The sequence below is a fragment of the Anomalospiza imberbis genome, chromosome 5 (assembly GCF_031753505.1).
Source record: "Anomalospiza imberbis isolate Cuckoo-Finch-1a 21T00152 chromosome 5, ASM3175350v1, whole genome shotgun sequence".
Taxonomy (NCBI): Eukaryota; Metazoa; Chordata; class Aves; order Passeriformes; family Viduidae; genus Anomalospiza; species Anomalospiza imberbis.
The window spans coordinates 32,100,860-32,124,474 of NC_089685.1; the positions used below are offsets into that span (position 1 = coordinate 32,100,860).

The 23,615-nt window shown below is 43.5% G+C and overlaps 1 protein-coding gene across 2 annotated transcripts in view; it reads right to left on the minus strand.

The window, feature by feature from the left end:
- PPM1H (protein phosphatase, Mg2+/Mn2+ dependent 1H) overlaps positions 1-22,525 on the minus strand; it is a 133,359-nt gene extending 110,834 nt beyond the window's left edge. Inside the window, exon 1 of one of the 2 annotated variants that reach the window (XM_068190097.1) lies at positions 21,914-22,514. In XM_068190097.1, coding sequence (XP_068046198.1) covers positions 21,914-22,149 — 236 coding nt within the window. In that variant the 5' untranslated portion in view covers positions 22,150-22,514. Of the gene's footprint in view, positions 1-21,913 lie in introns of both variants that reach the window. The other variant, XM_068190098.1, reaches the window with a different exon arrangement.
- Between the last annotated feature and the right edge of the window lie 1,090 nt (positions 22,526-23,615).

Here is a 23,615-nt window from a genome sequence, read left to right on the forward strand (position 1 = left end):
CACCACCTAGCACACCTATTTTGTATGCACACACATGGCATCTGGGAGTTCAACCACTGCTCAGCTAATTGGCTACCTGCCTAATTACAACCCCAGCCAAGATAATGTTTTCTAAATGGGTGAAAGTGCAGAGCATCTCCACAGCTACTAACAAGGCTGTCACAGTCTCTGATTAGAGTGGTGTAAGCACCACCAAGCAGTAATATATGAAAAGCTGCAGCCAAGTGCTATAAACAATATACCCAACTGCTATGAAAGTACAAGTGTTCTAAAAAGTATACTTGTAAGTTCTGAAGCCAGAAAAGTTAATTATCTAGTCAGATCACTGATATACCACAGATCATTATGTGTGATTGAACTATCTCAGTATCAACGTCAGTCATTTGTGTTTCTACAAGTATTTTGGTGTCTCTGGTGTGTTCGCATGAAAGTTCAGAGCACAAGATAGGAGCTTCATTCATTTCCATGATGGAGCATTGAATTATCCACCATCTCATGGAAGACTTGAGCTTCATTTTTCATTTGAATTAACAGTTTTACCTTCCAGGCCTCAGCTCTTTTTCTGCTTTTTTTCACTAGAGAAAAGAGGTCCTTTTTTTCCATGCATATTTTCATAAATCTAGTAAGTTCATTTCTCAACCTTTCTTTTTTTTCAACCAGATAGGTTACATCCAAGTCTCCTGCTCTAAGACGCTTTTTTAGTCTTTGGAATAACTTCCACAGCCCCCTTCTTCACCCTGAAGCTTTTCTAACATTCTTTAAAGGATACTGACACCAAAACATCACCCAGCGCCCATGCAGTGTGATATGCAGAGGTAAAACCTATTCACCCTGCAGTTCTGGGGCATGTTAGAGAAACATCAGAGAGATATGTCCAGGTCGCCCATAAAGCACAGTGGGTCTTTTCATCGACATCTCAGCTTAAAAGCAAGGCTCAAGCTATCAAAACCTCTAAGCCTTCAGCTCTGCCCACTTATGCCAAGGAGTGATTAATCTCTAAAACTTTCTGCATTGTCTCCTCTTTCAAAGCACACCAGCTTGTTAACCTCATGCTTTGAGAGAGTGGAAAGGTCTCCACTGGAAGTGACTTGCCTTGTCCTGTGTCTACTCCCATTGGGTGTGTCCCTGTAGTTTTCCCTTCTCATCCCAAGAAGTGTGATAGCTGCCTCAAATTTTGTCAAGGTGACTTCAAAATGCAGTATAAAGTTTTAAGCACTGTGTCTGTGCTCTGCAGTATGGAAATTGCAAAATTTGAGAGAAATCCTGTAAATCAAAAGTCTGTGTTATTTTAATAGACTTCCCGTGCTAGCTGCAGTCTCTGCAGATTTATAAAACCATTTGGCAGCATGCTACACACCAGTAATTACCAGAGCAGGAAACGCTCAATAATACAGAAATAACTCAAAGTCATTACAGATACAAACTGTGATGTGAAGATAGATTTCTTTTTACCTTTTTCTTTATATACCAAACAGAAAAACAAGGAACCCTTCCCCAAACAAAAGAACTGCATGAAACTCTCCCCACAGCACTCCTCACTGCTGACAAATGCCACCAGGGTGTCAGGGAATCTGCAAAGTACCCTTAGGGGGCAGCTATCAGACTTGTCCAAGCTTTCAGTTCTGGAATAATGGGCAATTCCGCAAAAGCGATACCTTGCCTATGTGGACCAGAGATAAAAGGGCCAAACTCAGCCCTGTAACAAAGCAGCAGCAATGCTATTGCCTTCACAACACTGCAAGGGTTTATCTTAGTTTTTAAACAAAGCATTAGATACATTGCAACCTTCATATTAAATGATCACTCAACCACTCAAATATCACAACCACTCAATTATCACAACCACTCAAGGGAATTCTGTAGTTTATGCAGCAGTTTTAATTACTCAGTATAAAAAAGGCCCAATTTTGATCTAAGAATTGACAGTTTGACAAAATCTCCTAAGAAACAAGACTTCTTAAGCACTGAATCTTTATCAAGGTTTTCCCATCTGCAAGAACAGTGAAGAAGTGAAAATACATAATAAGGAATTTTACCAGGCCCAAACCACAGACGCAGTGGAAGAGGATACATTATGATTTTCTTGCTACAAACAGTGTATCTCTATTTAGCATATGCATGTGCGCCTATTTGCTCTAGATGCATGTATAATCAGCCCTAGTAGAAATTAGAAATCATATGAAGGATTTAACATCAATTGCCTGTCCTCCTACACTTCCCATCCCTCTGCCAGGTCCTGATTAAAACAGAAGGCACAGTAGCAGTGGTTGGAAACAGACACTGAAATTGAAGTAAGAGAGGAAAATAGCCATTTTCTTTTTGTAGCAAAACCTATAAAAGCCACATAAGTATTTGACTGTCAACAAATACCACTATATTCTGAAATGAGGAAATCCTGATGGTTTTAACAGGATCTAGAAGGCGCACAAAAAATGAGGATTATTAAAACTTAAAGATGCAACAATTATATTTGATGATGGAAGTCAGTGTTATGCAAATAATTGTTTTAATATTTCTCAGGCATCCCACATATTATAACAATTTCTCAGTGACTAGGAGGGTTTCACACAATCTTTAAGTGTAATCTTTAGCTAGCTTCACCATCTGGGAGTTCACAGACAGCATTTAATCTTACTGGCTTTTTTCCAAGAGACTTACTGTAGGTCTGCGGCATGTGTTTCTTTTAACAATCAAATTTGGGGGTGATATTGTACTTGACTGCGGTTTAAAATAGCCCACTATAAAAATAATATTAGGGAGATCAGGTCTCCAGAGAACAGCATCTTTTATGACAATAGCTGACAGAGCTCAAACTTTGCTTGATGCTTTCCCCAAATTATGCAGAAACTTCTTCAGACATGAACAAATGCAGAAAACTTCTAACTACATGCAGATAAACCGTAAAAAACCAAACTGCTAGTATAACACAGGGCACCTCATCAGACAAGAACAGCACTAGTTGGTGAGATGATGCAAGAAAGAGCATACTAGGAATGAAGTGGGGCAAAGAAGGAGAGCAAAGTCCAATTAGAAGACAGGCCATAAAGCCATTCTACATATCTACGGATACTCCTACCACTATGCATGTGTATCTCTAGCTTTTTCCATTATGCATATCCAGAAGAGTTACAGTAAGTTTGATTTCTCACGTCCATTTTTTTAAAAGGTCTGTTCTCTCCTTTGTTTTGTTCTGGATTTTTCAGGGATTTGCAGAAAAATCATGGCCAGGAAGATATGAAAGATATTCCAAACCTTCACCAGCAGTCTGGAGCAAAGTTGCCGGGTGTAGAGTCACCCACACAATTCCTACTGCTCTGGACAGAGTCTACTGCATTCAAAGCACATGTAAATTTCAAAATTCCTACAGCTCTACCCTCCAAAGCATTTATTAGAAACAGTGCTGTTTCCACCCAAGGCAGGGGTTTGGAACTGGATGATCTTTAAGGTCTCTTCCAACACAAACCATTCCATGATTCTCTGAATCTATTCTGGCACAGCTCAGCTTCAGATGTTTTTGTTTGTTTTGTTTGGTTCTTGTGGTTGTGTGGGTGGGTTTTGTTGTTGTTTTTCTTTTGTTGGTTTTGGTTTTGTTTTAATGCATTGGGACTTTGTTGCTTAAAAGATTTTGGTAAGACTGATGTTTATTCTGAAGGCTCAAGAACTAAGGGCAGAAAAAGAATGTGAGTTTAAGGTAAGTGCAACACATGAGTTGCATGTAACACGTTGCTGTTTCAGATGCCTACCAGTTTTGGGGATAAGGATTTCTTGGTCTGTGGTCAAACCTCAGTAGTTTGACAAGACCTAGGAAATCAATGCATGAGGACAACTTCCTTGTCCCCTAACACTCCACAGAACAAATGGACAGCACAGCCACACTGGACATCACAGACTACAAGCTGGCTGAGGAAATAATATTGTCTCTCTTTAGATAGAACTGTTCTGTTTCATGTTGATTTGCCAAATAACTAATTCAAAGGAAAAATTATCAACATAATTCACAAAACATACCTGTCACACAGCTGAAAAATAGAGCAACGTGGCTTTTTTTATCGCATATAGTACTCAAGTCAAGTGGCAGCACTCTTAGATATAATTAGAAGTTTTCCATTTTATTCAACTGTTACAAACAAACAGCGTGAGACTTCACAGGAGCAATTTCATGGGAAGGGCCAAAGGAAAGCAATAAGCAAAAGAAAACAAAACACTTTCGCAAACACGACTACCCACAGTATGGCAATCTGCTGGGCACACTGAATAAGGAGAGGCTTTATTTTAGACAAAGGTCATGGGTTTGTTTTCTTTAAAAACCTGTCTAAAATGGCTTTTTTCAAAACATCACCTAATAGGTCATTACCAACACATACAGATGAAATCTATACTCTCAGCTGTGGTGCACATTCCTCAGCTGCTAACACCAGTTAAGGCAGCTGCTCACACAGGAAGCCCTATTTGCAACAAGGCAACACTAGTAATGGTCCTAGACTTCAATAAGTTGTCAAATTCTTATGTTCAGATTTCTAGACCAAATTCCTCATCACAGCTAGTTGACCGGAAACATTTTTTAGCTACAATGTCAGACTACTCTGCCATTCAATGGACATATTTCACTCTTTTGTAATAGGAACTGCATCCATGAAATATGGAGGACAAGAGGGATAGAAGTCAGCTTTGCAGTCACATCACCCACTTCACCTCCTTCTTCAGAAGATCTGAAGACATCCTACACAGCACACGGAGAGACTGCGACAAGTCACAGCTTTCTATAGCAAATCCTTCCCATCAGCTGCAGACCACCACAGACAGATCTAGCCCCCACTCCATAGCCATGCTACCATTGCCTTCCTTGTCCACAAAAAGTAAAACCGCTGCTGCAAAATGAAAGTTTTTATAGCTCTACATGTCTGGGCAGCAAACTCTAAGGTGAACAGACACAGGCAACAGGAAGGACCTTTCCTACAATCCATTGATCAAGGGTACACACAGCTTACACAGCTACCTGGAAGTATATTATTTCTAACACTTCAAGTTATTGTTCAGATTTCATGTTGTTTCCTAAAACAAGTTGGAAATCTTTTCATTTTTAAGCCTCCATCACACTTCCTCCCATCGCCCCATAGATGTACATTTTACTTAGCTAAATTTACACAGTGGACCAGGTTTACTTTGCTGATGAACAATGGATAAGCACTGATCTGCAGGTATGTATTATGCATTCTTCCCTCTTTCAGACACAGGAGAATAATAGCTTATGAAGAAGTTCTAGGAGGAGCATTCCCAAACAAGCTTATTTTGTGCCTTATATATGGAAACTCTCATCTCTTTCCATAAATTCCAAACATGCTTTTAACTTTGGTTAGGATAAGCTCTCTGGCAAAATGCTACGATAGCTCCATATGTGACCTAGGTGCCTCACTGCACGGTGACATACTACTGCGAGCACCAAGTGCTTTGGTACTGCAAGTGCCGTCCTCTGCACAGAAAACAAATCTCATCTGTTCTAATTCCTTGAGAGTATAACTACTTCCTTGTCAATACTTTAGTTCCTCAGGTATTGTTAAAGACCTCACAAGGGAAAGAGTTTTCAGATTCCATTCTTATTTTCAAAGTCAACACCACCTTGCCGTTCCCCCAGACTGAGCTATTTGTTCAAGGATTCTTTATGACTAATCCATTCAGAAGTCACAGATCTTCTGTGCTTTCTAACCTGCCTCTAACAATGCTGGCTTGTTTACTGTAATAGGATGTTCACTTGACTTTTGTGAAGTCTTTTTCAAACAGTAATTTTGCAACATTGGGGAAAGCAGTATAGAGCCCCATAGGTCTGTGATGCTTTTGAGGAGCTGTGACTCTCAACAGGATAAGAGGGGAGGGAAAAAGGTATCTGGATATATTTCTTCTGCCTTTTTTTTTTCTGAAATATGAGTTAAAATATTACACAAGAGCTGAAAGACAAAGAATAAGATGTTACATTATGCCAATAGCCAGCAGTAATTATTTTTCTTCTTGGTGAGGTAGCCTGTCTGTTTTTCTCAATTCTTTTCTGGGGAAAAGTTTTTACTCTGGAATACCATAAAAATAAGCACATCCATCTTTAAACAAAGAAAATTTGCCTTCTCCAATGTTTAAATACACATTCCTAAAATGAAAATAATTCCCACCATTAAAAGAGCTTTTTTTTTTTAAAGGAAGTTCTTCCCATGCAGAAAAGCTACGTACCAGTTTTTGGTAGTTTGTGCTGCCACTTCTGTTTTCTATTGCACTCTCCATGGAAGTGTCCTCTCCTATCTTTTGGTATTTCCTCTGTGTACTGGTATTGGCTGGGATAGAGTTAAATTTCTTCATAGTAGCTTGTGTGGGGCTCTGTTTTGGATCTGTGCTGGAAGCAGGATCAGAAATATAGAGATGCTTTTATTATGGCAGAGTAAGGCTTACACAGCATCAAAGCAACCTTTTTGCTTTCTCACCCCATCGCACAAGTGAATGGGTTGAGGGTGCACAAGGAATTGGGAGGGAGCAGAGCCAAGACAGCTGACTCCAACTGATCAGAGGGATATTCCATACCATATGGCATCATGCTGGCAATAAAAGTTGGGCATAAGAAGAAGGAAGGGAGGGACATTTGGAGTGATGGCATTTGTCTTCCCAAGTCACTATTACGTGTGATAGGGCCCTGCTGACCTGGAGATGCCTGAACTTATGAATATGAACTTATTCCCTTAGGGGAAGTGGTGAATGAATTCCTTGTTTTGCTTTGCTTGCATGTGCAGCTTTTGCCTTACCTATTAAACTATCTTTATCTTAACCCATGAGTTTTCTCACATCTACCTTTATGATTCTCTTCCCAGTCCCACTGTGGGGGAGTGACTAACATCTGCTGGTGCTTAATTGCTGACCAGAGTTAAGCCACAACACTCTGGATTATCATTCCAAACAACAACAATAAACAACTCTGGAAAAACTTTCTCAGCAGCTCAGTTTGTGCCCTACTAATTGCACCGCTTTCTGCGGCACAGGTGGGAGTGGAACAACTAAGAGGTTAATTTAGGAATGAACCCAACCAAGGCAGAGCAATCCCCTTCATGCCCAGTAGACACCTGTCATGCAGCAAACATGAAAAGGTTCTCTATTTCAAAGAAAAAACAGGAGTAGGAGAAGATTTTAGGTTTTCAATATACCTGTCTTTAACTTTAAATACCTTTAAATCCAGGGTCTAAGGGCTTCCTGAAACAGGAGACCCTGAACTACATCTTTAACAAACCTCTCTGGTATGTCCTCATGCAATAAATTCTGCCTATATACTCTAAGGTATGCAGGGAAGCATTATCTTTATTGCTGTTTACAGCCTTTCATTTTCTGTCATAGGGACTTCTACTCCTGTTAAACCTCTCTCCCAGCACAAAAATATTTAGCCTGCTGTCAGTGTGCTCTTTCCTGTCTTTTTAGGCTTCATTTTTGTTCCCCTCTTTCAACCCCTCTATATTCCCTACTTGTTTTTTTCCAATCATTACTCCTCTTTAGCTCTGCCCATAATTAAGGGTGAACACAGTTGTCATGGTTTGATGTTGGCACAATGCCAGCACCCCCATGAAAATGCACCTTCCCCAAATGAGTGCTGTGAGATGAGATCAGAACAGAGCACACTCAAGCTTAAAAACAAAGGAAAGAACTTTATTAAGCTACTACTATGATAAAAGACACACACACTGAATCCAGAATGAAAACCTTCCAAAACATTCCTCCTCCCTCCACCCAAACTCCAACAAACCACAGTGAGACACAACTTGGACCCTCAATCAAGTTACCACCCTTCAGATAATCAATTCTCAGTCCCTCAAGGGAGAGAGGAGTCTCTCTTGCACCATAGACCCCCCCAAGAAACACAGCTGAGACCTCCTGTGTTTCCATGTCACACATGGCTACCGCCCGGAGAAAATCTGCCAGTCTGACACCCTCCTTTCCATGTCACAGTGCTCTCGCCACCATGCATGGACCAAGACTGCTCATAGGGCTCCTTTAAGGATGCTTTGCCAAGGACCAAAAGAACACCAGTTCAGTTTCTCATTTTTCAGGACAACAGTCCCCCCCCATTTTCTCCTCCCCTGGGGCCGAGGGTCTCAAGAACAGAGATTTCTTCTTCCTGAAGACAGAGAGCACCACCACACCCTCCTCATCACTGCAGCAGGTCACTCTCTTGGCTCCAACCATTGCATCCCCCTAAAAATGCAGTCTCTGTTGCAGGAGAAATTGGTTCAGTCTATGGCTATACAAGAAAAGTCCAGCCAGAAATCTCGGCCCAGAACTCCAACTCCCAGTGCTGGGCACCTTCCCTCCCCACCCTTCTCCTTCTCCTCTGCCGGTGTACTGCCAGCACAGTCTCTGTCTCTTTCACTCTCTCTTCCTCTGAGGTTGAACAAAGACATCTCAGATTTTCTCCACCCTTCTGTCCGCAGGGGCCGGCCCGGTTCCAGTCCCTTCACACCCTGGGCCTACCTCTCCCAGGCCGCATGGCTTCCCCTACCTCACCCAACCTGTGGCTGGGCAGGGGAAGAGTCTGCACTGCACTCTGACCAAAACCAGAGAGCTCCCCTGGGCGTTCTCTGCTTTTAACCCCCTGTGTTCTCAGAGGTGTGTCCAATGCCTTCAGTGGTCACTATCCACAAGTGTCAGTATCCACACCTGACCACTGATTGGTTTGACCCCAACTTCCTGAGAAAATTCACTTCCCTGTCAAACCATGACAACAGTCTTACTGTGTTTTAAATGTAGACTTTCCAGAGGCAACTAATTTTCCACTATCCTACTTTGATCATATATGCCTTTCCTACACAATACTAGAGGGGTAACTGTATCTTCAAAACAGGTACTTGTGTAACACTACTTCAAATTATCCCTGCCAAAGACCACTACATTTCTCCAAGACAAAATTCATCTACTCTTTCAGTGGTTTCATGTTCTCCAGGCAGTATGAAGCAATTTCAAAGGGCAAAAGAACAGAAATTCCCCCTTTATTTGATAATGAGAGGAGCTTTGAGGATTTTTTGTTGCTGTTGAGTGAAAGGAACTCAGTTATTTGATAGCTTAAAGAGGTTTCCTGGCCTTTGAGAAAGCTGTGAGAGAGCACAACAGTTAAACCACATACCAAACCATCAGGATTGTAAGTAAGTGCAAGAGAGGCAGTGTACCTCATACCATATTCAAACAAAGTGAGAGTTTTTACTTGTAAACAACGCAGTTCCAAGCAACCTCTCAAAACACCAGCCTGAGCCTATAAATTTATAGGATTAGTAGTGCAACATTTTGTTGCTACAGCATCATTTCTCCCAAGCATTTGAACTACTGTAACAGGATAAATGCTTGAGGCAATTCAACACAGGAGACAGAAGTGAGTAATACTCCTTTTCAGTGAATTTGCTCCCACCTTATAATCCTTTAGGAATGGAACCAAGCAGTTGTGTTACAGTTTGGCCAGGCACTCTTCCAACAGTGCCTGCATACTCCCTCTCTTCCCTGAGATTCTGGGGGCAGCTGCCACCAGGACCTCCCAGCCCCAGTGTCAATGCTGCCACATCAGCAAGAAAGGACACAAGAGGAGGGGGAACCTGACAGGAAGTCATGGAAAAGCCTCAATTCACACAATTTCTCTAAATTGAAGAATCTCAAATTTGCTGCTTGAACAAAAAAAAGCAGTAAGTTAAGTCCTTTGACCTCATCCTTGCCAGAGCTCTTCACTAGAGAGGGTTCAGGTGGTATTTGACTCCAAGACTAGGCACACTTATTTTGAATTCTCCAACAAACAGGCAAGACACAAACAAGGTATTTTCCTGTCTTCTCCCTCATTTACCATGGAAACAGAAAACAGGCTGAGCTGCTGAGGGCGACACTTCCTTCTCCCCAAACGATGGCCATAGGGAGCATGGAACCTTTAAGGATGGCAATCCACTCAGGATGCGTTTTTCCTTTCCGAGGAGAGGCTACCGTCCTCTGTCCCCAGAGCAGTGTCCTGTCCATGCCCATGCTGGCACGGGCTGTGGCACAGTGCTCCGCTCTTGTCATGGGGGCTTCTGACTCTGCCCCTCTTCAACACCGAACAGCGTTTCCAACAGTTCACACTGGCACTCCCACAGAAGTCCACCCTCTCATTCCCTTAGCACTAAAAAGATGTGCCTCAAGGGAAAAAAGAGATCTCCAGGTCATTCACTTGAGGTAGAAGCTGCAGCTTTTATTAGACAGCTCTATCCCTGGTCTGTGTTAAACTAGCCATGCCGCCAGTCCCAGCAGCAGCTGTCACATATCAGCTGATAACACAATCCCAATGCAAACCTCTGGGTTGCAAAGCCCTGAACAACCATGAGCAGTGTGCATTAAGTTGTTCCATGCCCACTTTTATACACACACACCTGAAAGGACTATGTTCTTTCTGTTTCCACTTACATGCTCTTAGTTTCAGATTTCTAAATTATGCTGTGCAGCAAGAACTAGAAATTTACTGCAGGTTATGAGAGTTTCTTCTTCTCTTGATTCCAGTTTTTTTTTTTTTCAAAGACAGATCAGCTGAGCTACCAAAATAGTTCCTTCTCCCCTCTATGAAAGCACTTCATAGAACTAGCTTGTGATTCAGGAATCAGACACTTCTCTAAAACCAAGCAAGAATGGAATTACAGCTAATCATATTAGCCTGCAACTTTTTTCCCCTCTAAAAGCAGGATTAAAGGCAGAGATGGGGAACTTCCCACATTCCCACACACCAGCTGCATTCTTCCAGACTCAGCTTGCTGAACAGCTAATAGAATTACCATCCACAGACCTAGGATTTTCAGGGATTACTGTGGAGAGGTTGCCAAAGGAACTAACTGGACTGTAATTCCTGGCTTTGCACTACCAGAAAGGGATATAAAGACCTTAAAATGACATTGAGAACTACCCCAGAGAGAGCCATGGCCTGAAGAAGTTGCCATCTAGATTTTGTAAGGGCTGTGGCAACACTGATCTTGAAGTTTATTGATAAGAACAACAAAATGAACTGAAAACTCAGGTCTGGAGATGTGATTATAGAGAGGAGTGACTAGGTAACAGAGAGGGGATTGCCCTCCAAGACTGATGCTGAAGTACATCTGTTTAAAAAGATCACTGTACGTTTTAATGCCTTATCAATTCCTGCATTATGGTTGAGAGTATGTATGGCTAAGTTCTGATCTTCAAATTACTCACGAAAATAGCTGAAAAACAAGGGGTTTTTTTGTTCAAAGGGGAAGACAAAGAAGTGGAGAAAATTTTCTATTTACATTCTTCAAAATGTAAATCACTCATATCAAACCAAACATACATAAAACTTTGACCTTTTTCATGATATAAGCAGCAATAATTACTGAGGCTAGCTTTAAGATTATTATTTTCCATTTCCAAATACCAAAATCTAACATCATACTCCACCTCCTCCATGGTACCACAAATACAATGCAGGTTTCACTGTACAACTTTTAAACTTTCTAAAGGATAAACTTTGCAAATTTGAACTTAAAAAATTAGAAGTTTTCTTTTTTTTCCCCATTTAAGGGATTTTTTTCCTTCAAGGATTTGATCAAATTCAAATTTCAAATTCAGAAGAAAAAGCACATTCTTCAAAATGAGGTTTCAAAACACACAACCAGCAATTTAAGGACCCTAGCTTTACTGCACGGGCTTCTGCAAAGCATCATGTACTGCTGAACAAATTAAAAACCCAAGACCCTCACTCAGCCTGCCAAGGCACCTACACAGACTTGGAGCCATGGAATTAAAAGTGGGAGGGATGAAATGGGACAGAAGAAAAGGCACTGAGCCCCACCCCGTGGCCACTGGGGCCAAGGGAGGTGCAACCCTTTGCACTCTGGGGTAGGAGCAGAGCTGTTCAGCTGCTTCATGAGCCTGGTCAGAAAGGCAGGGACAGGAATGTAAACACGGGGGTCCTTGCCTTTGAAACTGATCATCCAGTGCAACCCTGAACCTGCTGAAGAGGACCCTGCTCTCATTTACAAAGGTTGAGCCTGAATCAATTTAAGGAATGCTCTTCCCAGCCAGTAAGAAAAAGGTTGCTGCCCATTATGAAGTTTCACAGTTTCTTCCCTCTCCCCCCAAGACAGGCAGCAGAGATACTGAATCAAAAAGAAAAAAGTCCACAGCCAAAAAAAAAATAACAAAAAAAAATCAACTTCCCAAGACAGAGAGAAGGGAAAAAGAAAATAATAATAATAAATTAAAAAAAAACCAAACTATTAATGGCACTTAGCTTGGGGGTGTTGGAGGGGTGGGTAGTGTTGCCCAAACTCATCTTTCATTCAAACTGTTTCAAAACCTAACAAAACCCATGAGCTCACATGGTGACCTGCCACATCTGGAAAATACACAGATCTCTGATGAACAGCAATGTAACTTATTTTGTCTCTTCACAAGACATCTGCAAAAAACTGAGCACTGCTCAAGTTGTAAGAGCTGGAGATGTGTCCTCAGTCCCACCTCTGATGTAAAACTCCACCAAGGACCAGATTGTTAGTTATGACTGACAGGTATTTTACAGCATTACAAGCATGCACTATGCATCATCTGTTTCTGAGAAGGTCTCTAACACATAGCTAAAGATAGAAAAATCATACTTGGCCTAAATGAATCAATGTTGGCAGGAAAAAAAAAAAGTGATCTGCTGCAGAACTTGGCTGGAGATGGATCTTTTTTTCTCCTTGCAGGGAGTTTGGAAAGCAGAAATTATCATAACAGGACACAAAGGACAGAGAAACAAATCAGAGAAATCCAGAAGGGCACACAGTGGGGAGCAGAGAAGAGGAAAGAACTCACCTCTTGTCTGTACCTTTATGCAATGGAGTAGATATACAGGACAGCACAAAAGGCACTTAGATATGGGACCAGCAGATGAAGTAAAAGAATAAATTAACTGCAAAGACTTTGGAACCAGACCTATGCCTATAAAGGGACAACCTCATTGACCTCTAACACCAGTCCAAGGACATTTTGCTGCAGGATTTCTGGAGCAGTGGTATGCAAGACATTAGATGCAATCAAAGCTCAGGGGATTTCTCCCCTTATTGCAGCAGAATACTGCCATGGAAAGCATAAAGACAATGGCACATGGTCTTCTACTCTTCCCTCTCCTCACTCTTTCTCCCTGAAATCGGGCAAAAGCTGGCTGTCTCAAATCACAGTTTCAGTATCATTATTGTTGCCTGCAAAAGAAACTGAACAGCATCAAAACAGTCAGTCAAGATAGACTACACCTTAGGGCAGCATTTTAGAAAGAAGAAAAAGGGAGGGGAAAAAATATATTAGAAATGGTTATTCACCTCTAAGCCACAGTCAACACCTGGACCTCAGACCTGCTTTCGTAAGAGGGGAAAGTGCAGAGCCTACAGGGTCTGACATTACTCACAGAGTTGAAAACAAGCTGGCATTATGACAAGTGGTAGTGATAGACAGACAGATCTCCCCACACCAGAGGAGGAAGAGGCTGACATTATCTTGGGGGACCAGACCCATTCAACTCCTGCTTGTCTTGGAGACAGTGCATTTAGGTCCCCATTTGGGCCACACATGATTTTCAGTTCTATCAAGCCAGAGGGTCTCTGTGGACACAGCACTGCCCATACCCCTCTACATCAAGCAGCTCGAGACCCCCACAGCAGATTCTCTCCCCCTTAAGCCTCACTGTGTTGAATACAGATCTCAAAAAATGAACAAAGCCCTCAATTTGCCACCCTACTTCATGCCACAAAGTTGTCTTCTGGCCACGGCCCCTTAAAACCTCTTCTTATTTGAGTTTCTTTCTTAAATCAGTGTGATTGCTAAGTTATGTACAGGGTCCATATTTTGGCATTCCCCAATTATGCATTTACCACATACCCTCCTGCACTATCTACTGCACTTGCTGATGTTGACTGCCTCAGCATGGTGTCATTTTTGTCCTTCCCCCACTCAGACTCCAGCAATTAAACCATGCTGTGATCAGGAACCACAGACATCCCTTTGGCTGGTTTTATCCTAGCACTGCTTCCCCCAACAAAATACTGTGTGCAGTATTTATTTGGAGAACATTAAACTCTTCAGACAAACACTTGCCTTACATACAGTATTGGGAGGTGGAATCACACCTGCCTGCATCCATTTTATGAGCTTCACCTACTGAACAGCTCATTCAGCATCAACCACTTAGCAACCATGGCACTTATAACCCCAAGTACAGCTGGCAGCATCTACCAGACAGCACGTGTGCTGCTGGATGAGGGAGATAGCGGTGAAGAAGCCAAAAGGTTTCAATGGACCTGCTGGCCATCTCTTACTTTCTGGACCCTCTACCTACCATTCAATGAAGCTTCCACCCTGTGTCAGCTGGATTTGAGGGGTGGAGCAGCTCGACACAAGCTGGGAGTTCTCTCACCAGCTCTGCTCCCTGTTTTGCGCTCCGAGCACTTGAAACTGTGACCTACTCCACCTGGCCTCTGATCAGGATACTACTCTGGATAATATGTGTATTGTACCTGGACATCCCAAACATACCCTACCAAGTAAATATAACTAGCCAAATGGGAACCAATTCTTAGAAGTCACCTTTCTCTTTCTGTTTAACAAGAAGGAAGGAATAAAAAATCATTAGAGACAACAAAACGCACAGCTAATACAAAGGTGCTGCTGTCCAATAGGACCTCTTGCCTTTTACAGTTCAATCAGAACAGAAATCCAAGGGGAAGTGTTTAAAGATCCAGGTTAGATGTAGTTCAAGAGCCTCTATCTTCCTTGCAAATGCTGCTCCGTCACAGGTATAGCACCTACTCCAGCCCCATGCCACAGCAAAGCAGCTATGTCTGCTCTGCCTAAATTATCTCTCTGCACTCATTAACAGCACTCCCCCACTCCAAGTCTTATTTGGGATTCAGCTCACAAAGCTGACTTAACCCATGCTTAAACCCACAAGCCATATTTCTTTCTCAAGTGGCACACAGATCCCATCAGAGGAATGACGTGCTTTGCAGCACTGCCTCCTTTCAAGGTCAAACTGAGCATGTTTCATTTGATCACATCCACAGGCTCAAAGCAGTTCACCCCGAGGGGCACAGCCCTGTCAGTTTGCTTCATGCCGTGAGGATAACTGTGCCAAGCCACTCCCACTGACACCTATCCCGAGTGATGCAGCTGCAACAGAGACAAATTAACAAAGCTGGAGTGTTTGCAGGTACCATCTGCTGACTGCCACTTGTGCCAAGGCAGAAGAGTCCAAAGGAAGGCTAGCGGGGAGGACACAGTCATGCTCTGCTGTCAGAAGCTAGGACCATGCTCAAGCAAGCCTTTCAGAAACAAGACAACACTAGTCTTTAGCCTCTGAGAGACTAGCAATATGAGAGAGCTTTGAGGGATGAATTTCATACTTGTCCCATTAGGAATCACGTTTGTGCAATACTTAGATAGTATTAAAAATATCTGAGCACAATTTACCTTTTTTATCCTCTATTTTTCTCCTTTTATCCCTCTAAGTTCTAAGAAATCAGAGGCCACATAGGAAAAGCCAAGTACACAACAGCAGGAAAAATAACTGTGTCATCAAAACACAGAACCTAAAACTTGAGATTCATTCTCCACATTCATATCAAATCTCTTGCCAAAATTTATCCTCACGGCTACATTTTTTTCACTTGGAAGAACCAGTACATTTACACATGTACATTCTTCTTCAAGGTTATTCTGAAATTATTAATACTTGCAATGCACTTGGCAGATTAGAGGCATTACATAAATAATAGATGCTATAGCATAAGGTCTTACACAAAGAAAGGGACTTCTGAAGCTCTTAAAATGATCATGAGGTTTCTGTAGGCAGTTTTATATGAACCCAGGCTTAAACAAGAGCCAGGAAATATACATTAAATTTAACATTACAATATGCATAAAAGAATAATTCATACAGATAAAGACAGTTCAGTTGTCTCTAGCTACATGTATGGGACCTCAGTTTTTAGTTCATTCATCAGATCCTACTCAGTCTTATGTTCTGAACTACAAAAATAATAAAAGAAAATATTTTCATCTAGACAAAGAGAATTGCAAACAATTTTTTAAAAGTTTAATAAAAGAAAGTAATTCATTATTTCTGTGTACATAACCTGACAACCAAACAGAACAAGATAAAAAAAAGCATTCCTTTCCCCATGAGTCTCATCCTCCTGAAATTTGTACCAAACAGAACATGCACAAAAATTGTGTTTTCAGATGGGGTATGAGTCATGATCCCAGGTGAGGGTTAGAAAGACTATCACTTCCAACTCACAGGAGCAGGACTGTGGTGTTGTTATCTTCCATTTATAAGAAACAATGGGGATTAGAATAACCAATCAGTAGTTGCAAGTCCTATGCTATCCTCTAACATCAAAATATTCACCTCAGGACAAGCATTTTCTGTGTTTTGCCTTGCCTCAGCTCACAGATGTGTTAAGCTTTCACCTGCTTCATAACATTATTAAAATGCTTAGCATTTGAATAAATAGTTTGGTGTAGACAGAACATGAAAGGCAGAAGAATACTTCTGTGTTATCTTAACTCACCGAAGTGTTTATGATCACTGAGAAATGCTAGAAAGTATTTTAACAAAATCCTCCAGTTAATTCTCATGTACATTCATTTGCTACAAACTAAGTAACATAGAAAACATGATGCAATATCATCAGCCTTACAAAAAATCCAGTACTTTGAGAAGAAAAAAAATCCATAAACTGCTCCCCCTCTTCATTTTTAACTATAACAACTTGCCACTGTAATAATGCTGGAAGGACACAGTCATCATACTTCACCTACAACTCTGCATTCATTATGGATCAGCAGCCACCAACACCAAAGAGAAAGTGTAAATTCTACTGCAGGCCTGCAGAGCAGAGAAACCACAGTATCTCTGATATGTAACAATACTGAAAAACAGCCCAGACTTTGTCTCATCAAACAAAAGGCACTGCAGGTATAATAAATTGACTTTTTAACCCAAGAAACATACATACCAGTAAAGTCAAGTTTCTGGAAACCTATTATAACTCGGAACTGCAAAGGCATCTGAAGTGTCATTTAAAATTTTTCAAAAAATAAATTTAAAAGGCAGGAAAAATTGTCTCTTGCATGAGGACACAGACAACATGCAATTGAATCTTTCCCCCGTCCCTTAAGTATTTGATAGTACCTTTTTAAGCTTCCCAAATAGATGGCAGAAAGGCAAGAGGAAAGAGAAGAACATGTGTGACACAAAAGCAACCAGCTATGGTCCCATCCCCAGGATTCATACAGTTTAGAAAAGCAATTATACTATTGGATTCTGAACTGAAGGAAGATACATTCAAAATGGATGGAAAATGACTAAGCTTGTTTTTCCACCACAAAATGCTACTCAGTTGCAGTTTCTCTTCAACTCCACCAGCATGAGCAGCAGGCTACTTCTTTGTCATTTGCAAATTTAGCATTTATTTTATCATGCCATATGTAGTCAAGGGAATTCAACTAGGAGAGGTAGGCTCTGCTCCACCCTGTTCATCCTCTACCTTCACAGAGGGAGGAAGATAAAGAGAAAAAGGTGAAAAATAATATTCTGGGTAGAGTTTAGATGCAGTGAATATTGTCTGGGTCATTTCATGTTACATACTCTCTGCTTCTGCCTTTACTTTGCCAGTTACTTTCAGAGTTGAACACTGAGGCTGCTTATCAGCAGTGCTGCAGGGAAGCAGCATAACACAGTGACAACAGCACAGGAAGGGACAAAAGAAGAAACTTCCCTCTCAGTAACAGGGCAATCCAAGCAGAAGCTCAAAAAACGGCTCGTGGCTCAGACAGGGAAAGCTCCAGAGGAGATCCCAGTGGCTTCGGGAGTGCAGCTGCTTGCAGACTAGAGGCAGGGGCGAGTAAATGAAGTGTGAGGCAGGATCTCTCCCACCCACCCTTATTCATATAAATCACTTAACTTTTCAGAGAGCAGAAAATCTCCTTACTCCTCTGGATTAAAGGCAGACTTAAAAGAACATTTGTTAACAGACTACCCTCTCCCAGGGTCATTCCTGATGCACACCAGCTAACCACATGCAGAGAACTATGCTAAGGGTACCCTTGATTAAAAATGAAAAGTTTATTTCTAAATAAAATGATACCTTTAAAGACAATTAAAAAGCTTACTGGATGTGGGATACAATTTTAATTTTGCTTCTATGAAGCTTGACAAACATTAGACAAGTGTCTGAGGTATATCTCTTTGAAACATGGCCTTTTGCCATCCTGTAGGAGGTGAAATGAAATTCAAGGTCTCAGGGTTCCCATGCAAGGAAGAGACAGCAGGACTGTCATTTCAGAAGACAACCTTTAGGCTGCTCACCTAAGGAAAGCTGAGCCCCCATGGGATTCCCACTAAAGTGTCAGGAAGCAATGATATTTTATCCCAGTACCAAGTATGTTTCTGAAGATTTCATTTGCCTGCCTACATGTTTTTCGTAATGATCACTCCATTAAAAGAGGGAAAGTTAATAATAAAAAATAAAGGCTAATTTACATTTCACTACATAATATCACAGAGCTAAGTACATAATTTTAAAAATAAGTTAAAATATATGACATGAACGAACAATATTGCAAAAATACCCATTACAAAAAATGTTCAGGACAAGAGGAGGAAGAAAGTGGAGTGGAGGAGAAATGCTTGTTCCAGGGGAGTAAGTCAGATGAACAGGCCCATACCACACAGATTCTAGGGAAAAGAAATAGCCAGCAGGGTGAGCTACTTTGTCAATGTGTTGTTTAGTAAGAAATACTAATCTTCAAAAATCAAAGAAAAAAAAGAGGAATCCCCTTTAAAAAAATGCATATTTTGTAGACACAAACTGCTTCAGTCTGGCATGGGAAGCTGGTCTAACCCCAAAATGCCTTCTCCAGCTTGGATGAAATATCAACATGACAACATCAAGAAACTCTGGTATCATCTGTAAACTGACATGTTTTACAACTAAAGAACATGAACATTACAAATGCTTTCCTGAAACTCAGCCTCCAGGTGACCTATTTTTAGAGCCAGAATTTCTTCCTAAAGATAGTGAGACAGATGCTGCTGCTGGGTGTGGAACATAAATCCACTGAGCCAAAGTCTGCTGTGCAATGGTTCACAACATCAGGGCAGATACAGTACAGGTGGCACACACTCTCCTTACACCTTCTGGGCCAAATCCCCACCTTCTAAGTCTACAACAAACCTCTCATTAGCTTCAGAAAGTAAAAATCCCTGTGTCCATAGGCATCCCAACCAACAAAACACTGCAATCAGTTTTGCTGATTTGCTCAAACATGAAAACACAAAAAGGCAGTAGCTCAGGGAAGCTGCACCTCGGCACAATGCAGGTATGGCATGTCTTCTCTCAAGTCTACACACCAAAGCAAACTAGCAAAATGTGAGTTAAATAGCTGACCTTTGTGTTACATCACAAGCTGCTTGTGAGGACACCAAACTTCCTCCTAACATTCTTTAAGTGCTCACTTGTATTGTAACAAAAGGCAAACATTGTTCTGATAGTTTCCTTAATATAGACATATAAGGAAATGCTAAATAATAGCATGAAAGTGCTTTATTCCCTGCTTTCCCCAAGCCAACAAATTCAGATTATGTATAATAGTAATTTCATCTTCATGGTACTTTATCAATTTCTTTTCTTTATGCAACTCAAACCTGTTTCAAAAGAAAAACATAGTTTCAACACATCTCCCAGCAAGTCTTACAAATATTTTTAGAAAGCCTGGTAAGCTCAGTATGAGTAAAGCAAAAAAAAGTTCATATTTGGCAAAATCCGAGTTTGTCTGTATTTTCTTATTTTTCTTTATTCTTCAATGCTTTGCCTTTGGAAAATGATGCATTTTGGTGGCACTGCTTTCATCTCAGCTTCTCCACAGTGAGCATTTTGAGATCTTCTGGTTACAGTGATCCCCAATTTTGGAACATCATACACATACTTCTGGGAAGAGGGTAGTAACACATTCACTAGTTTTCTCTAACAAGTACCACCTTTCCCTTAGATCTGTTCCACCAGCACCAGAGCCAGTAACTGCAAGGGAAGACAAAAAACAGAAACAAACAAAAAAAAACCAAAACCAACCAAACAAACAAAAAACCCCAACAACAAAAAAGCTACCTGGGACAAAGCAAAAGGGTGCCTTCTTTTCACATAGCTACCAACAGGAACTGAAAAAGCTAGTGACTTTTTTACGCCTCCCAATTAACCAAGCTGCTCAAAGCTCAAGAGGGAAGAGCAGCAAGTATATGAAAACAATCCTGGTATGTTCTGCTTTCATGACCACCAGAGCCATTTACTTTATCTCCAAACACTTTCTCACATCAGGTTTCATCAACAGGCTCAATGAAACCTTCACTTTCCAGCAGCCACATTTTTCTGCCCCAGCAGTCTCAGGTGAAGCTCACGGGATGCACACACTTGGGAGCCAGAGAACCTCCCTTCCACTTTGTCACCAACTTGCAATTACAGTTACTTGCTGAAAGCCATAGAATTTCACTGAAGCTGAAAATAGCAGCATGTACTTATTTTGGTAAAGAAGGGCTTTTTAAGGGACTGTTATAGTGGCAGAACAATTAGAGCTTACTTTTAAATATTTAAGCTTATAGTTCATGGGGAATTTGCTCACTAACCTATTCTTTATTAATAGGAGAACAATCCAATTTAAAATTCTTTAAATCTCTCATTAAAATCTCTCTTTAAATCTCCCATTGCAGCATCCCCAATGATGTAACAACCTTTTAAATAAAGCTATTGATTGCTCATTAACAATGTGAAGCCTTCACTGTAGTTTTTGCAACAGCTTTTTGGGGAATTCATATGTCTGAAGAGATTATACAAAACGACTTGTAGTCTGGAAGAGCTAACTTAGTAACCCTTGAGTTGGTAGCAACATGGATGGCCAGATATGCTCAAGACTTAGAAGCAGTAACAGAAAAAAACCAAATACTGAATCCTGCACCCAGAATCCCCAAGGAAAACAATGTGCCCACCGATAAAGGCATCAAGTGCAAGGACATGTCTTTCCTCTGCAGCTACTCCCACTGCCAGCTGGATGTATCCAAGCGAACACTGCCTTTCCCCTGGCTGGCAAGGCTACAACCAGGTCCTGATCAGACACCCTCTAAAGTAAATACCATTATATGAGTGAGTCAGGGCAACAAACCCATTTGAAAAGCCCAGTTTGGCGGCTAGCCAATGGATTTTTTTTTCTTTCAGTTTGGAGCCTGTGGTCCTCAAGCGTCTCCCCAAACTGGAATGCGTTTTGAGCAATATGTGACCCGTCACCACCAGCGAGCACAACGGCTGTCAGGTCCACAGGAAGGTGTTCCAAACCCCACAGATTTCACCATTCCTGGGCAGCGGGAAGTATTTACACACGCACAAACCAAACAGGGTTTCCTACCAAAAGCCCTTTTTATTCCAGGGTCAAGGACCGAGACTACTGTTCAGTATGCGGCGGGTACCCCATCCTTGGCCCCGGAGCCGTCACTACGGGTAGGGGAGCCCGGTGCTGCCCCTGGTCATCCTTCGCCGACCCGGGTACCGGCCACTCCCGCGGGGACTGTCAAGGGCAGCTGACCGTCTGCATCCTCGGGCTCTCAGGAAGGAGTCACCCAGGTACAGAGCTACGGCCAGGGCCGGACACACAGCGCCGGGGATGCCGCTCCCCTTCCCCGGCACCTTCCCCCCGCCGCTCCCGCTGCGCCGCGCAGGCCCGGGGCTGCGCTCCCCCCGCCCCCGGCAGCGCCGGCAGCCGCCGGGTCTCCCTCGGCATCGCCGCCTTTCGCCGCCGGTGCGCCCGGGAGCGCGGGCAGCGGGCTCGGCCGCGCTCCACCTGCTCGCCGCGGCGTACTCACTCCGCGTAGCCCGTGGTCCAGGGCAAGCGCCGGGTGTCCTTGCTGAGGATGAGGATGGGGCGGGCGATGTGATCGGCGGAGCACTCCACCTCGTCCGGGGACAGTCCCAGGAACTCGGGTCTCCCGTAGGGGAAGCGTAGGGGCAAGTCCGCGCCGCTGCCGTGGTCGGCGCCCGCGCTGCCAGCCATGATGCCGCCCATGAAATTGGCCACGGCGGACTTCACCCGCGTGAGCATAGTACCCCCGCCGGCGGCGGCGGCGGCAGCGCCGGGGCCGCCGCGCAGGGCGGGGAGCGGGGCGCGCCGGCGGGCAGCGCTGCGCAGGCGGCTCCGGCAGCCCCCGCCGCGCTCCCGCTGTGGGGGCGCCGGGCCGCGCGGAGCCGGGCGAGAGGACGGCGGGCTCAGGGGCAGCCGCGGGGCCGAGGCCTCATTGCAGGTTTCCCCCTCCCGTCGCGGCGCTGGGTGAACTCAGCCCGGCGGCAGCGGCTGCTGAGTCATGTGATAGCGCGGCTGGATTCGCCCGGGCGCTTCCTGCTCCTCCTGCGGCACCGGCGGGCTCCAGGCACACGCCGGGCACGGGCGGCCGCCGCCCCCGCCCGCCTACCCGCGCCGGGGGCCGGCCCGCGGCAGGTGCGCGGCGGGCGGAGCCTGGGCCCGGCGAGGCCGCCCCCGGCTGCCCGCAGCGGTGCGGCCGGGATCCGCGGTCGCGCCCGCCTCCGGGATGAGCTGCCCGGGAGGCAGTGCTCTCGGAGTCGCTCGGGGTTGCATTACCGGGGGCTGGAGTTCGCCGCCCGCAGTGCGCTGTCCCTGCTGCCCCTGGGCTGAGCCAGCGCCGTCCCAGCGCCGGCAGAGCCTGCTGATCCCGCGGGACAAGACTCCCGCTGGGAGGGTTTACTTGCCTTCTGCTCAAACACGCCAAGGATATTTTCCCCAGGAAGCCATTTGTTAGAAAAAAGATCCTGGGACGGTGGCCGAAAGCGAGCCCTGCTGCCCGCCTGCCCTGCGTTCCCCCTGGCTGCCCGGGGAGGCCGGGGACATGCCTGTCCGCCGGTCAGAGCTGACGGCAGCCCCCGGGCTCCTCCGCGCACCGCCGGACGTTTACGATGCTGTCATGGAGCAAAAGTGAAAGGACGGGGCCAAAAATATTCAAATTTGCGGACACTGATGTTTTAAACCCTTCTTCTCTTGTTGTGTTATTTTGGCCATGTCACACTCTTTCACAATGAAAAAAAAAAAAAATTTGGGAGGTCTCTTCCATGTGGTGGTCACACAGATGTGTGGAGGGGTTGCAGGTTTGGGTGTGCCAGGCTTTAAGGAAATGTAGGAATGGAGCAGGAGCATGTAAGAAGTCTGTCCTCTGAAGCGAGGCTTTGTCTGAGCCATGTGATTCTGCAGCCCTCCTGGGAGCTGTAAGTCTCACTGAAAGGCAATGACCTGCAAAATAGAGCAGGTAGGTACGGCAAACCTTGAGAGTAGTGAAGTACTGGAACTTAAACTTTGCAGATTATTGGACCCAAAGACGTTAAAAAATATCGACTAAAACTGAAAGAATGCAGTGTTTGTTTCATCCAGCCCTACACTGCAGTCACTATTCCACACAATACATGAGGGAGAAATGTGAAATAATATGTTAGAGTTTAAATTATTATCTCTGCTCGATGACAAGGAAAAGACCAGATGAGACATATGGGGAGACAGCTTAG